Source organism: Ranitomeya variabilis, chromosome 1 (assembly GCF_051348905.1).
Source record: "Ranitomeya variabilis isolate aRanVar5 chromosome 1, aRanVar5.hap1, whole genome shotgun sequence".
In the NCBI taxonomy this organism is placed as follows: domain Eukaryota; kingdom Metazoa; phylum Chordata; class Amphibia; order Anura; family Dendrobatidae; genus Ranitomeya; species Ranitomeya variabilis.
Window position 1 is genome coordinate 322,754,683 of NC_135232.1, and position 14,094 is coordinate 322,768,776.

At 40.9% G+C, this 14,094-nt stretch overlaps 1 protein-coding gene across 2 annotated transcripts in view; it reads right to left on the bottom strand.

The window, feature by feature from the left end:
- Positions 1 to 5,987: 5,987 nt before the first annotated feature.
- The window catches only part of ADCY4 (adenylate cyclase 4), a 114,190-nt gene continuing 106,083 nt past the window's right edge, over positions 5,988 to 14,094 (bottom strand). For both annotated transcript variants that reach the window (XM_077298198.1, XM_077298205.1), the window contains exons 18-26: positions 13,675 to 13,764; positions 13,053 to 13,237; positions 12,743 to 12,827; positions 12,121 to 12,279; positions 11,878 to 12,024; positions 9,311 to 9,418; positions 9,110 to 9,224; positions 8,045 to 8,169; positions 5,988 to 7,296 (exon numbers count right to left, since the gene is read on the bottom strand). In XM_077298198.1, coding sequence (XP_077154313.1) covers positions 7,144 to 7,296; positions 8,045 to 8,169; positions 9,110 to 9,224; positions 9,311 to 9,418; positions 11,878 to 12,024; positions 12,121 to 12,279; positions 12,743 to 12,827; positions 13,053 to 13,237; positions 13,675 to 13,764 — 1,167 coding nt within the window. In that variant the 3' untranslated portion in view covers positions 5,988 to 7,143. The remainder of the gene's footprint in view (positions 7,297 to 8,044; positions 8,170 to 9,109; positions 9,225 to 9,310; positions 9,419 to 11,877; positions 12,025 to 12,120; positions 12,280 to 12,742; positions 12,828 to 13,052; positions 13,238 to 13,674; positions 13,765 to 14,094) is intronic.

A 14,094-nucleotide genomic window follows, 5' to 3' on the forward strand; every position in this document is an offset into this window, starting at 1 on the left:
TAAACGGAAGTCGTCCAGGTACAGGATGGTAACTGTGTTCTGAGAACGAAGGTAGGCCATCACCTCTGATATTACCTTGGTAAATACTTTCAGAGCAACTGACAGTCTGAATGGAAGGGTAGTATACTGGTAATGCCTGACCGGTCCCTGGACATACAGAGCCACCCTCATGAATTTCTGATGGTCCCAATGGATTGGGATGTGGTAATAGGCATCCTTTAAGTCGATGACCGCCATGAAACAATCCTGGAATAACAGCTGTATATAGCTGTGTTCACTGACTACATCTTGAAGGAATAATTCACAATCCATCGGTTGAGCTTCCTCAGGTTGATGATAGTCCTTGGAGAACCATCCGGCTTCTTTAGCAAAAAGAGGGGGGAATAAAATCCCCTTCCTTTCTTCCACTGGGACTTTGAACAGAACTCGTTTTTGTAAGAGTCCCAAGATCTCTGCCTCCAGGGCCAGCTGTTCCACAGGTGACTTTCTGCGGGGTGTTAATATGAAGGTCTGGCGAGATGGATGGACAAAGTCTATCTTCAGACTGTCTTTGATGACCCTCAAGATCCAGTGACGGGGGAGAAGTTCACTTAGGCAGGAAAAAGAGAGAGGGAAAGCCTCCCCGTACCGCTGACCTGATGTCATTGGGAGGGCTTTTTTTGAAGATGTGGAGGGCCGTATGAACATATATCCGGACCCCTTTGTATCCTTGAAGTCCCAGCTCTTCCTTTCTCCCAGAGGACTTACCCGATTAAACTCCCTCCTCCGAAAAGAAGGCTTCTTAGCTTCCACCGAGAAACGAGGGAATCCTTTCTTCTTAAGAAAAAAGGAATATAGTCAGCTTACCGGTCTTAGACGAAATCCCCAGACCTGCCAACGCCCAGCACGGTTCGGGGTGAGCGCCCACAGCAAATGAAGACAAAAAGAGAAATGATCCAGCTGGAGGTGGAGGCAGTTCAAACTTTGTGAGACTTTATTAGACAACTAAAGCGATAAATAGTTCTTCAAAATGAAAAATCTTTACATAGCAAACACCTGGCACACCAGTGAGGATCAACGCGTTTCAACTATGAAGTCTTACTCATGATCTACCATGATCCTTTCTTCTTGTCGCCTGTCTTCTGCAAAATGTCTTCTAGCTTCTGCTTGATGAGAAACTGGCCATCACATGGGATGGAGCAGAGTCTATTTTTTGAAGGCAGGTCTCCTGGTAACCCCTTCAGCCACATTGGATAGGCTCGCTGACCTAGCTGCTAACCTCACGGAGTCTGCTGAGAAGTCTGGTAGAAAGGCTCCTGCTCACTGCAACAGAGACATATTGGACAAGATCTCATCTTTCAGAACCTTAATCCTATGTTGCTCCTCCATCTGTTGCAGTCAGACCATCAGGGAGTGGGCAGAACAAGTCCCAGCTATTGCCGACTTCAAACTCTGTGCGGCTGCCTCCCAGGTGTGTCTCAGGAACCCATCAGCTTTCTTAGGCTGGGGTCACACATGCGAGTTTTACGGACGTAAGAGCGCAGAAACTACGTCCGTAAAACTCGCATTACATACGGCACAATTATTCTCAATGGGGCTGCTCCTATTAGCCGTATATTACGGTTCAGTATTATACGGCTTTCTACGGCCGTACAAAATCGCAGCATGCTGCGTTTGTCAGCGTACTGCGCAAATAATACGCCAATGAAAGTCTATGGGGGCGCGAAAAATACGGATTCCACACGGACCTGCAGTGTGACTTGCGAGAAATACGCAGCGCTGTTAGTGAAAAGTCGGTAATTCAATTGCCGGCTTTTCATTTCTCCTGCACAAACCCGACAGGATATGAGACATGGTTTTCATACAGTAAACCATCTCATATCCCCTTTTTTGTTGCATATTCCACACTACTAATGTTAGTAGTGTGTATGTGCAAAATTTCAGCGCTGTAGCTGCTGAAATAAAGGGTTAAATGGCGGAAAAAATTGGCGTGGGCTCCCGCGCAATTTTCTCCGCCAGAGTGGTAAAGCCAGTGACTGACGGCAGATATTAATAGCCAGGAGAGGGTCCATGGTTATTGGCCCCCCCGTGGCTAAAAACATCTGCCCCCAGCCACCCCAGAAAAGGCACATCTGGAAGATGCGCCAATTCTGGCACTTGGCCACTCTCTTCCCACTCCCTGTAGCGGTGGGATATGGGGTAATGAAGGGTTAATGCCACCTTGCTATTGTAAGGTGACATTAAGCCAGATTAATAATGGAGAGGCGTCAATTATGACACCTATCCATTATTAATCCAATTGTAGGAAAGGGTTAAAAAACACACACACACATGATTACAAAGTAGTTTAATGAAATAAACACAGCGGTTGTTGTAATAATTTATTGTTCTCCCATTCCATTTCCAGGACCTCGCTTGGCAACATAATAAACGCACAAGATACATACCTTCTGCTGTCAGATCTCGTCCCACGAAGTAATCCATCTGAAGGGGTTAACTAATATTACAGGCAGGAGCCCTGCAAATGCAGCTGTGCTCCGTGCTTGTAATCCCCGGGGAATGAATGAAATGTAGGTCATTGACCTACATTTCCTTCAGTCGCGGTGATGCGCCCCTGCTGGATGTTCTCATGAACTGCAGCCTGGGAACTTTTTCCCACGCTCCAGGTCATATGAGGACATCCACCAGGGGGCGCATCACCGCGACTGAAGGAAATGTAGGTCAATGACCTACATTTCATTCATTCCCCGGGGATTACAAGCACGGAGCACAGCTGCATTTGCAGGGCTCCTGCCTGTAATATTAGTTAACCCCTTCAGATGGATTACTTCGTGGGACGAGATCTGACAGCAGAAGGTATGTATCTTGTGCGTTTATTATGTTGCCAAGCGAGGTCCTGGAAATGGAATGGGAGAACAATAAATTATTACAACAACCGCTGTGTTTATTTCATTAAACTACTTTGTAATCATGTGTGTGTGTGTGTGTTTTTTAACCCTTTCCTACAATTGGATTAATAATGGATAGGTGTCATAATTGACGCCTCTCCATTATTAATCTGGCTTAATGTCACCTTACAATAGCAAGGTGGCATTAACCCTTCATTACCCCATATCCCACCGCTACAGGGAGTGGGAAGAGAGTGGCCAAGTGCCAGAATTGGCGCATCTTCCAGATGTGCCTTTTCTGGGGTGGCTGGGGGCAGATGTTTTTAGCCACGGGGGGGCCAATAACCATGGACCCTCTCCTGGCTATTAATATCTGTCCTCAGTCACTGGCTTTACCACTCTGGCGGAGAAAATTGCGCGGGAGCCCACGCCAATTTTTTCCGCCATTTAACCCTTTATTTCAGCAGCTACAGCGCTGAAATTTTGCACATACACACTACTAACATTAGTAATGTGGAATATGCAAAAAAAAAGGGGATATGAGATGGTTTACTGTATGTAAACCATGTCTCATATCCTGTCGGGTTTGTGCAGGAGAAATGAAAAGCCGGCAATTGAATTAGCGGCTGTTCACAGATATCGCGCTGAATGAAATCTAAATACAGAATATATATATATGTGTCTCAATGACATATATATATATATATACTGTATATATGTTTTCCCTAACATTTGAGCACATAAATCCATTAGATGTCGGTTTTGCAAGCCTGCGCGAAAATCTCGCAGTACGGATGCCATACGGATTACATACGGAGGATGCCATGCGCAAAATACGCTGAAACACCCTGACTACGGATCAATATTTTGGGGACATTTCTCCGTATTACGGCCGTAGTACGGACGTATAATACGTGGCGTATTTTCTTACGCCATGTGTGACCCCAGCCTTATTCAGAGGGTCTAGGTGTGCCGGAATCCTCAATGGGGAGGGATGACTTTTTAGAGGACTTCGCTACTGCCCCGTCAATCTTAGGAATTTTATCCCAACTCTCAGAGTCCTTCTCCTCAAAGGGGTATCTCCTTTTTGAAGATGATGGCAGGCTACCAGATCTCTCCAGCTTCTTCTACTTCTTATCTATGAGCGCCTTTATCCTGAAATTAACAGGAAAAGTGTGCTTCCTCCAGGGCCCCAAACATAAGATCCTCTAGGGATTCAGGTGCTTTTTCCTCCTTTAGGGCTCATACCCCCATATGGGAAGAAAAAAAAACAGTCCGTAATCTGGACTGGAAAACGGACGAGTGACATGCGAGTGTCCTGCAAGTACAATGCGATTTTCACGCCTAGCATCCGATTTACATCTGAGTGCATTGCGATTGCTATCCGATTGCAATGCGTTTTTAACATAAGCTTTTACATACAGCAGTTCTGTCATTTACACATCGTTTTCAAAGGAAATATTAGTCAAAACACACACATACACAGGCTATTAATATCAGCCTGCAGCTGTCTGCATAGCCTTTGCTGGTTATTAATTATAGGGGGACCCCACCATTTTTTTTTTGGGGGGAGGGCTCCCCTATTTTAATAGCCAGTAAAAGCTAAGTATACAGCTGCGAGCTGATAATAATAGCCTGGGAAGCTCCATGGGTATTACCCCCTTCCAGGCTATAAACTTCTGCCCCCAGTCATTGGTTTTCTCTCTACTGGTTACGAAAACTGTGCAGGGAGCACTTCCCCTTTTTTCCCCAAAATAATCTTTTATTAATTAAATACATGTCCAGTAATTTGCACACACACTGTACTAATTGTATTTGTTACTGACATCTATATTTCTACCTATTTTATTTGTATTTACTGTATGTAATCCATCTCTTCTATCCTGTCAGCTCCTGCAGTGATTTTACAGAAGCCAGCAGATGAATTACAGGCTTTTCTTCTACCTAATATTTATATATGTGTGTGTGTGTCACGGACATCTACAGCTCTGGCAAAAATTAAGAGACCACCACATAAAAAAAACCCTGTCATGGGCAGCCCAATTTCCAGACCTGAATCCCATTGAAAGCCTCTGGAATGTAATCAAGAGGATGATAGATAGTCAAAAGCCATCAAACAAAGAAGAACTGCTTACATTTTTGCGCCAGAAGCAGTGTGAAAGACTGGTGGAAAGCATGCCAAGACGCATGAAAGCTGTGATTAAAAATCATGGTTATTCCACAAAATATTGATTTCTGAACTCTTCCTGAGTTAAAACATTAGTATTTTTGTTGGTAAATTATTATGAACTTGTTTTCTTTGCATTATTTGAGGTCTGAAAGCACTGGGTTTTTTTCAATTTCTCCTTTTTCAGAAAAAAATTCAAAATTTATTGCTTGGAAATTCAGAGACATGTTGTCAGAAGTTTAAAGAATAAATGAACAATTTACATTTTACTTAAAAATATACCTATAAAGAGAAAAATCAGACAAACTGAACATTTTGCAGTGGTCTTTTAGACAGGTTTCAGACAGTCACATATATGCTGTATTTAATGTAGACCACTGCTGTTTTATTGAACTGAATTTCATAGAAGATTCTTCATCTGGATCGTGTAGCTATATAATGCCATGCCTCATGCAGGTTACCTGTACATTACATGGGCCACATAATAACATCCAAATTGAGGTGACAAGCAATGCTGGTAATGCACTTCCCAGAACTGGCGGTTGTTCATCATTTTGTCTTTGCACAACTTGTTCTGATTTTTTATTTTGTGTGAGGATATTAACTGATGAACTAGTGTCCAGGGTCTAATGTTCTGTTCAGTTAGCTGACTATATGATTTCTATATAATTATAGACCTGCTTTTGTCTGTGCCCCTCATAAAATAGTCTTCTGGGCGCTGATAAATAGCAAGGAAGACTCAGTCAGTGGCTCTTGCGGAGATCAATAGGAACTTTGCAGCATAGGCGTCACTATTGTATATAGCACTCTCTGTCATATCTTTATTTTGTGAGGTCTGTAGTGTCATGTTAAAAGGATAGGGATAAAGTCTCTGCATAAGTATGTTCATTGAAGTTAATTTTTTTATGGAGTGTTAGGCAATCTTGGAAGCTGTGAGATGAAAATAATACCAATTAGGAAAATACAGTCCTTTATTGTAAATACCAATGAACAGTATTGGCAATGGAATGTAAACAAGAATGTAAGACAACCTGCAAACAGTAATTGGTCCGTACATTGTAGGTAGAGCGTAAACATTATGCCCTGGAATAAGGGATCGCTACATTCAGGGTACATGGGCACACATTTTACAGAAACTTTATTTGAGTTATATTTGCTCGACCAGCTTTTCTGTATGGCATTGTTCACATTTAGGCAGCCTTCCATTCTACATAGGGGAATGGAGACATTTCTACATGGATTCCTTCAAGCCACATGAAGTTATATAGAACAAATGTAATGCAAATAATCTGCATTGATAACAGATATGAAGCTGGTTTGTATGCGGTGATAATTGGGACCTCCTACAATGACACTTTTCCAAAGCCTGGCAGTCCTAAAGTAATATTGTTTTCAATACATTAATACATTTTTGTTCTTTTGGCTGCTCCCAAACATACAAAACAAGGGCTTATTAACAAGAGTTTATTAAGATGAATAAATACAACGGAAATGATGCTGCGGTATATAAATATATCTATGTACAGTGCTGTACTGAATGGTATTACAATACAGTAAACACCTCTCTAGTAGTCAGTAGTGCGCCAGTCCCAGCTCTCTTATTTTCTTTCACATTTCCAGTTATCTAGAAGGGTTGTATCAGAGATGAAGGACAAGGTTTATCTTGTAGCAGTACACTTAGTCCCCACATGGGGGAGTGACAACACTGTCCTTTGGCAGATTCCTAGCAGTTCTAGGTCAGGTTACTCTGCAAGTTACAGCATGTAATGCAAGGTCAATGGAGTTCTGAGAATGCAACATGAGCCTAGTGGTTCTTGGTTTAAGCTATATGGCAGTGCCCGCTGAATCTGTGCTCATATGAAGTTGCACAATTTATCGTTCCTGATCCACAGCTAGGAACTGATCTTGGCTTCCAATGGCACTGACATTTCATGGTTGTCCTATAAGTTTTTTGGTTTCAGTTAGGCATGTTCAGGTCACTTATTTTATCTTTTAGTAGCAGAGGACTAAAAAACAAAACAAAAATAAACAACATACTTTTCTGAGCATTCCTGTTTAGTGCTTTTGCTGTAGATAATTCACTGTGCCGGTCCAATTACATTGCAAAATCTAATTAAGAACATTTCCCTGGGAACTTGAACGTGCCATATCAGTGGAAACAAAATAGGTGCACAGCTGACCCTTGCCTTTAACCTTGATGACGCCTCTGCGGTCACATGTGTAGCCTAGCTTCTGAAGGACTTTGCTGGTTTCTTCAGTGACCTGAGAGAACACGTTTGTTGTTAATAGGGAAAGGTGGTGATATACAATAATTAACAACAGGATTCCTAACCATTTGCATCATTATCTAGGATATGGAAATTCTTCATTGAAACCAGCGCAATAAATAAAGTACAATCCGCCCAGATCTCCATTCTCTCTCTGCTCATGAAGTGCATCCGGTGCTAATGGGAACAGTGAAAACAATACCCCGATGGTGATTAAAAACAGCACCATTAAATAATGCAGCATGCTTTTTAGCACTCAAAAATGGCCGAGACACTATAGCTCACAAAGAAAAATTGCACTCGTAAGCAAAGATAGAGCTAAATGACAACACTTCATTAACAATTAAACTTTTATAAGTGTGATGCAATTTACAGGATAAAAGTGTTTCTCCGGCAGCCAGTGTCAATTAAGAAATTCAGTATAACATGGAATATTAAAATGATTACAAATATTCACTAGAATATCATATGGCGAGTAGATGTGGGCTCAGGTGAGGTGAGTCCTCTATAGAGAGGGCCTGCTGCAGAGGAGGGGTGGTCCTACTGTGATTACTGGAGGACTGGAAGCAGGACATTTTTTGCATACATCAAAAATCACTGACATCTGAATGAATCCTCTAATTCAAGCAACCAATTCCGGGACGGTTTCTGAAAGTGAGGTTTGGAAATTAAATAGAACATCTTCCTACTATAAACATTCTGGTCCCTCTATTCACTGCGGTCAGTACGTATATCTCAATTACCTGAATTTTCCCAAGTATGCCCGTGCTGTCCATTCGGCTTGCCACATTGACTGTATTACCCCAGATGTCATATTGAGGCTTTTGGGCTCCGATAACCCCAGCAACTACAGGTCCATGGTTAATACCTTAATGGTGGGACAGAGAAGGATTGATAGTGAAAATATGTGAAAAGCTGAAAGAATCATTTGAGTAACCGTCATTTTAATTTTTTATGTCATAAATCAACTGTACACATGAAAATAAAAACCTTGTAACATATTGTCTCATCAGAGAAATCCGCTTCTTTCTCCACCAGGACTGATGTTTGATTGTGAAAATTCTAAATTCACAGTTAGAATGTGCATTCAGTGAGGATAAAACATTATGATCACCAAAAAGGGGTGGAGGCGCTCTGCCTCTAGTTCTTCCCCCCTCCTCGCCCTCTAAATAGAACATTATGAGCACCAAGAAGGGGGAGGAGGCGCTCTGCCTCTAGTTCTTCCCCCCTCCTCGCCCTCTAAATAGAACATTATGAGCACCAAGAAGGGGGAGGAGACGCTCTGCCTCTAGTTCTTCCCCCCTCCTCGCCCTCTAAATAGAACATTATGAGCACCAAGAAGGGGGAGGAGGCGCTCTGCCTCTAGTTCTTCCCCCCTCCTCGCCCTCTAAATAGAACATTATGAGCACCAAGAAGGGGGAGGAGGCGCTCTGCCTCTAGTTCTTCCCCCCTCCTCGCCCTCTAAATAGAACATTATGAGCACCAAGAAGGGGGAGGAGACGCTCTGCATCTAGTTCCTCCCCCCTCCTCGTCCCCTCTAAATAGAACGTTATGAGCACCAACCGTCATCTCCTATCTCAGTAATGAACACAGATTTTATCCACGAACCGAGAATTTTTAAAATTAATGATCAGAGGGAAAAAGAAGTAGAATTTCTTGATAAAAATGGGAAATTGTGTAATACATATCATCTTATGTGTACGACTGATTTATTAAATAAATATTACAACCACTGTTACTTTAAGTACAAGGCAGAATGTAGAAAACAAGGAATACAGGGGATGTGTAAGAAGATGTGACTAACTCACCTACACGCAGCTTGAAATTGTTAAAAGAGTGTTTATTGATCAAGTCCAGCTTTCCTATAAGGGCAGTTGCAAATTCTACCATGATGCCAATATGATTATAATTTCTGTCTCCATCCTAAAGAAACAAGGATAATTCAGAAATGTAGGGAGAGGTTTTCATACAAGTTTCTGTGTAAAATGGCTTTAGGGGAGGTTCAATACCTGTGGGTTTTCTTGTCCTGATGTAGCATTTAATCCTGTGGCTGCCATGTACGCACTCCCGATGGTCTTAATTTTTTCAACACTGCTGAATTTTGGTTTTGAAAGAAGCTGGAAAAGAATCAAGTGTATTAAATGCTGACTACTCATCTCTTAGATTTGTCAAATTACACAGCCGCTCCCCCTACTTCTAATAACTATGAATGTGGTCAATGATCCTAGTGACCCAAATTCATACACATCTACCAATTATATTTCATTTCAGACTATTTTCTCTATTTTACAACAGAATAATATCACAAGTTGATGTGTTTTTTTTTAGTGGATGAACAGAGGAAAATATGATATAGGATGAGGTGATCCTAAATTCTGGAATCAGTTTGGCCCATTTGGCCTAGGCAGTATTTTTTTCCTCACATTCTAGGAGCCATCTTTTTTTTTTATGGCGACGTAGCCATATGAGGCTTATTTTTAGCCTGGAGGAGTTACATTTCTTAAATGTCAAGATTTTGGGATGACTATTTTTTTTCTACTCTATGAGGGAGAATGGAAAAAAAACTGCTAATGTGTCTTTTTTAGGTCTTGAATTTTTTGCCATTTATCATCTTAATTTTTGGGGTCAGTATAAGTAGAGCACTTTATATGGTCAGAAAATATTTATATATTTTTTTGTACTACTGCTGCTGCTACTACTGCTACTACTACGATAAACTTTAAAACAATCATTTGTGTTTGAGTCACCATATTCTTAGAGTCATAACCTTTTCATATAATTTTCATATAACATTGTTGTATTATCTCCGATATTTGCTTTGCGATGCTTTCTTTTGACATATGTTGCCCTTTATGGTGCTGTAGGCTAGTATATAGGGTATATGGTGCAGGTGACTTTTTATTTTTCTGTCAACAAAGGTGTGTAAGGGTTTGTATTTTATGGGACAAGCTGTAGGTTATACAGTAGGATTGTGAAAACACATTTATGCAACCATGCTACATGGTATTGTATGATTGAATAAATATATTTGCATCAGGCTGCTAGTTATTTATTGCATGATTAACTGCAGCAACCAAGCCAATCGTAAAAACTGTGGCAGAAGCCCTGGTGTGTAGTACCACCCATCCCTGGTGAGATCACCTTGACGGAAAAGAAAATAAAGTTTACTTCATAGAGTGGGATATAGCAACAAACCATGTTGGCCTTTTTGATTATGGCTTGTCAGGGGGTTAAAGTTTAGTTCCTGTAATAAGTGGGGTTACGATTTATACAGAGCAAAGGCTGGGGGCACTGGATCACTTCCTACACCACCCACTGTGAATAGGTAGTTTAAGCAGGTTATCTGATGAAGAGCAGACATCAGTGTGTATACAGAGTAACAGGTAGCTGTCAATGTTGGATAACCATCTGGGTTGGGGTTTCAGTCCTTTCATCTCGTACAACTGCTCTGTCTGTGCGGCATACTCAAGACAAGGTAGAACAATATTTTAAGGTTTTTTTTTTAATACTAGTTCTACTTTTACAGACTATTGATATATCCATGATTGTGGTATCTATTAACACTTGTGGATAAATCTGCACAAGTTTTGGTGGTGTGTATAGAACGCCTAAAAATGTTCAGTAACAAGAGGTCATATTGGTTCTCCAGGACAGTCTTTCCCAAAATCTGGTCCTCACGGCCCCCAACATGTCATGTTTTCAGGATTTCCTTCATGGTGGAATTATTATCAAGACATCAGAAATTGCCACAAGTTCTCTTACCTGTGCAATACTATGGAAATCCTGAAAACGTGATCTCTTAGGGGCCATGTGGACTGGAGTTTGGAAAATCTTGCTCTAGGAGGCTTAAAGGGTGAAAATATGACCTACAGCAGAAATGAGGGCTAAAACTGGATTAGAATTGAATTTATTCAGCCATCCCCCTCTTACCTCAGCAGAGAGAGAAGTAAGGACTCTGGTAAGACCCTTTATAACGTCATCTAAGTAATATCCGTGTCAGACCCCAGGAGAAGCCAAGTGTATTGCAGATCTGTCCATATTTCCTGCGGCGTTCTCCTCCACCAGAAGCAATCAGACATCCAACCCATAAGATGTATTTTATACCATTTTTGCCTGTATGTATGTCCTTTTATTAGTCCATCTTTTGTAACCTATAAGCACTGTACTTCTGGTTGTATATGAAATAAAAAATGTAATAAGTTTGTCCCTCGTTGCTCTAACGTACCCACGATCTTGAGGAGAGAAAATAGCTTGGTTGTGTTACCTTGTAGCCAGACTGCAAGTAGTGAGCCATTCAGGAGCTTGGGAAAGCTGGGTGTGCATGTGTACTAGTGTATTGCTCAGTGCAGGCGTCTCTCTGGCCTGGTAAAATGGTGGCAGCATAAAGTGTGTCGTATATGTGGGGACCATCTGTGGACTGCGCTTAGCTCATTATTGGCCTATTGTGATAGGTAAGTGGACGCCCCTTTTTAAGGTAGCATCCAAGGCACGTGTTGCAAGTGAGTGGTGTTCATGACCAGACTAAATTCAGATTTTCTAAACAAATCCTAATACAGTACAATCTTTTTTTCTTCACCTCATCAAAATCTGCTATTATTTCATTAAGCAGTCGGAGACATTCCAGGCCTTCGTGGTTTTCATCACATTCTGTGTAAAATTCCTTGAAGTCAGGTATTGATGCAAACATGACACAGACACAGTCATAATACTGGTGATACAGGTCCTACAGGTACAAAAGGCATGATTATAAGATAAATAGATAAACACATACACACTTAAGAGATAAAATAGTAGTTGGAGCAAATGTATTTATTGTTACCTCATTCCTAAGGTTTTGCCCAATAAACTGCTGGGCTACATCAGCTGGAAGGACATTTTCCAGCAGAACACGATTGAGATTCTCCATGGTCTCAATACGTTCACGCTCCATTTTAAACTTCCTCTTCCAAAGAAAGTCAAGTCGACAATAAAATTCATTCTGCAAAAATGTGAACACAAAAAGTAGAGATAACACATAAAGTACTATTAAAGAAACAGAAAAACTTGTGATACAATGAACTTTCATTCCGACAAAATATAATATATATATATTTCTATAAATCTGATATATATTCATATTTATAGAATCATATTTATATATACACACACAGATCTATATCCGCTCTTGAATTCCAGTTTTGTGGCTCAATGTTACATTCATTATTCCCCAATTTGTGGGAGTCACCGTCCTCTGTTTGCAGAATAGGATTTGCCATTGTTTAAACCTCAGTGGTATAAATATACAAATAGGGAAGCTAACAGAACAGAGAAGCCACCACTCTATCTATTAAAACATTTTTAATTCATGAAAACACTCAGCCAATGGATTAGGGATAGTAAAAGCAGAGTGGGTTTCCCATCTGTTTCTCCGTAGCATACTCTACACAATGACGAGGACTCACCTGTCTGGCCAGTGCCAAAAGGGTGGAGAAGAAAATAAACAATGAAACGCTGCCCATAACTTTCGGCTCCTTCAGGATGCCTGGCCTAATGTGCGAAAAGCATACATTTAATATAAAGTATTTTCTGCAAAGTGAACATGAGCATGTTTATTTTGACTTCCTAATCTATAACACCGATCATGTTTCAACATCTCTTATTGACAGAAAAGAAGCAACCTGAACACTGCACTGTATGCGGTGTACTAGATTAGCTGTAATGGCAGAGGCTGCAGATGCCTGCAGTAACATAAGGCCGGCGGCTTCAGCGTACCTGGAAATGTTCTGGTTCACAGCCAGCCAATCAATGTAACAGTCAGATAGCCAGCTGTGAGTGTGCAAGAAGATTATATTGTATATCACCAGGGCAATGCTCAGCAGGATCAGCTTGACTTCAAAGTTCATGAGCAGGAATGCGGAGCAAGCCAGCAGCCCCAGAATACAGCAGTACATGTAATACTAGAAAGGAGGAGAAGGCGATTATTGATGGATTTATCATATGTCACCAACACCAGCACTTTCTAACGATTTCATTACATTCTCACCCATATTCATAACCTCCATTAAGGACTAAAAAGTCTTTGCATTTCATGTAATGCAGCTGTTGGTCTGTTCTCCTAGAAGCCAAAACAGCGTAAAAACAAACCTTTTCTGCCATTTGGCTAATAGGAATACAGCTGTGAGTCAGCCTGTGCAAACAAGAAATTGCGTTATTAAAAAAAAAAAAAAAACTAGGACCCATGGCATACAACAGAGTAGCATTAACCATACAAGGAAATAATGACAATAATTTTACAATAAATGAATAAGCAATAATGACTGTGTATCAATGTGTATACACACACTGTAGAATATCATTAAAGACACACATTTCTGTGTATTGTATTTCTACTGACCGGCAGACTATACAGGATTTGGGTCTCAGTCGCTGAAGTTAGTGATGTATTCATGGAGACATCTGGACACAATTTTTCTGGTAAAAAGAACTGAATGAAAAAGCTCCATAAGTGATCATCTTTATGAAACACAAAAAAAAAGATAATTCTGAATAAAGCCTGTAGACCAAGAGGCTGGCGTGTCACATAGCAGACTGAGGGCACAGAACACCTGGCATGGCTGGTCAGCAATAATGGTACTGCTGGTGTCCCATAGTGCTCTACTTTTGGACACTTCGGTAATCTGCCCACACACATTCTAATGTCTTATTCTTGCAAAAGGTAAGCCTGCCAGGTATTATTTCAATATTTGTATCTAGCTGTATCACAAGTGAAGTGATCTTCCTGCCGATTATTGAAATATACATAAAAACAAAAGTG